Below are 2,170 nucleotides of genomic sequence, written 5' to 3'. Positions count from 1 at the left end.
CACACACACCTGTACAGGTGACCACACACACACATACACACACACCTGTACAGGTGTGTGTGCTCCCTGCAGTGACAGGTGAGAATGATGTCATCCTTGTGTTTCAGTGTGTTACCTGTGCTGCTGATGACACCTGTATTCATCCAGGGTAACCTGAGTTACTGTCAGGCCAACCTGACTGAGCCGTACAGGTGAGGCCACACCTGAGCTGAACATGATGTCCTGTGAAAACATCCTTGGTGTGTTGTGACCCTGGCTCCGCCCCCACAGGTGTCTGCTGATGCACACAGGTGCGTTGTACCTGACCTCAGCGCAGCAGCTGAGCTCCACCTGCCGCCTGCTGCACAACTACCAGATCCTGGTCTTCCTGGTCACCTTCGTGCTCACGCTGCTCAGCATCACGGTGAGCTGCAGGTGAACAGGTGGGACGTGACAGGTGAGGCTCCTGGCCTAAAACTTTTGCCCGTCCTGCTCCAGGTTCTGGTGGTGAAAGCCCGGCGGATCTACAGGCGTGTTGTGACCTCCAGCGGTTACCTGGGCACCGAGCAGCGGGCCTCCTTCCACCTGCTGGACCGGAGGATGGTCCTGTACCCTCTGATCTTTGTCCTCTGCTGGGGTCCAGGTGAGTCCTGGGGGGGCGGGGCTTGATGCTCAGGTCCGGTCCTGGTGTCAGACTCCTGACTCTGTGTGGTTCTGTTTGTTCCAGCGGTGTCGCTGGCCTTCCTGAGGGTGGCCAAGCCCACAGCGGGTCACGGCAGAGCGGGGGTGGTCCTTTACATCGCTCAGGTGAGTCTGCTGTATGCAGGGGGCGGAGCCTGGCTGTTTGGGCGGAGTTTGTTGAACAGTAATTGGTTGGATTGAAGTTCTGTCATCAGTAAAACACCTGTGACCCAGTCGACCTGTTATATGCCCCCAGCTGCCCGCCGTTCATCCAACCAATCATTTACAAGCTCCGCCCACTCTCCAGGAACCTCCCACTGAGTGACTGCAGAGGCCCCGCCTTCTTTTTATTTACTTTAAGTTTTTAACCTGTTCTGAGAGAATTTAAAGTTTTAATTATAAAATGTTTCAGTTTGAATAAAGGAGGAGAAACAAAAACCCTCTTTAGACCCATCAGAACCAGGACCTGGTCTCAGGTGGTCCCTCTCTGTCCCCAGGCTCTCACCTCGGCCTCTCAGGGCTTCTTCAACTGTCTGGTCTACGGCTGGACCCGGGTCCACCTGCGCAGAGCCGGTCTGACCGTTTTGTCTCGAGAAGTGGACTCCCGGAGTCCTCTGCTGCAGATCCCACAGAACAGGATCTACCGGACCATGAGGACCATGAGCTGAGACCGGCTCAGAACTGAAGGACCGGCTCAGAACTGAAGGACCGGCTCAGAACTGAAGGACCGGCTCAGAACTGAAGGACCGGCTCAGAACTGAAGGACCGGCTCAGAACTGAAGGACCGGCTCAGAACTGAAGGACCGGCTCAGAACTGAAGGACCGGCTCAGAACTGAAGGACCGGCTCAGAACTGAAGGACCGGCTCAGAACTGAAGGACCGGCTCAGAACTGAAGGACTAAGACTGAGCGACGGGGAAGTTTTGAGGTTTTTTTTAGAAACAAACTTTCACTTTCAGCTGGAAGAAAACCACCGTGTTCAGATCCAGATCTGATCCTGGACCACCAGGACCAGAAAACAGGAAGAGGAAGACTGAGGGGGCGTTCAGGTCCACAAAGAAAACAGGATCTGAGAAGTCTTAAAACTTCCAGCTGTTAGTTTCAGGAGACGTCATCAGTTCTGGGTTTCTTTACAGACCTGGACCTGGTCCCGCAGGTCTACACTGGACCTGGACCTGGTCCCGCAGGTCTACACTGGACCTGGACCTGGTCCCGCAGGTCTACACTGGACCTGGACCTGGTCCTGCAGGTCTACACTGGACCTGGACCTGGTCCTGCAGGTCTACACCGGACCTTTAATAATGGTTCAGTTTTAGACCTGGACCTGGTCCCGCAGGCCTGCACTGGACTTGGACCTGGTCCCGCAGGCCTACACTGGACCTGGACCTGGTCCCGCAGGCCTACACTGGACCTGGACCTGGTCCTGCAGGTCTACACTGGACCTTTAATAATTGTTCAGTTTTAGACCTGGACCTGGTCCTGCAGGTCTACACTGGACCTGGACCTGGTCC

At 55.4% G+C, this 2,170-nt stretch overlaps 1 protein-coding gene and 1 long non-coding RNA gene across 8 annotated transcripts in view; one reads left to right on the top strand and one right to left on the bottom strand.

Annotated features, from left to right (window-relative positions):
- Positions 1-2,073, top strand: part of tmem116 (transmembrane protein 116) — a 14,541-nt gene extending 12,468 nt beyond the window's left edge. For 6 of the 7 annotated variants that reach the window (XM_014022204.1, XM_014022201.1, XM_014022203.1 and 3 more), the window contains 5 exons: positions 108-191; positions 271-403; positions 478-622; positions 707-786; positions 1,158-1,564. In XM_014022204.1, the coding sequence (XP_013877658.1) occupies positions 108-191; positions 271-403; positions 478-622; positions 707-786; positions 1,158-1,328 (613 nt within the window). In that variant the 3' untranslated portion in view covers positions 1,329-1,564. Of the gene's footprint in view, positions 1-107; positions 192-270; positions 404-477; positions 623-706; positions 787-1,157 lie in introns of all 7 variants that reach the window. The other variant, XM_014022205.1, reaches the window with a different exon arrangement.
- Positions 1,668-2,170, bottom strand: part of LOC106527357 (uncharacterized) — a 1,212-nt gene continuing 709 nt past the window's right edge. The window contains exon 2 of the long non-coding RNA XR_001311380.1: positions 1,668-2,157. This is a non-coding gene — a long non-coding RNA (uncharacterized LOC106527357). The remainder of the gene's footprint in view (positions 2,158-2,170) is intronic.

This window comes from Austrofundulus limnaeus, unplaced genomic scaffold (assembly GCF_001266775.1).
Source record: "Austrofundulus limnaeus strain Quisiro unplaced genomic scaffold, Austrofundulus_limnaeus-1.0 Scaffold320, whole genome shotgun sequence".
NCBI classification, from domain to species: Eukaryota; Metazoa; Chordata; class Actinopteri; order Cyprinodontiformes; family Rivulidae; genus Austrofundulus; species Austrofundulus limnaeus.
Note: the sequence above shows the minus strand (reverse complement) of the source record. Positions and strands in the feature narration are given on the sequence as shown.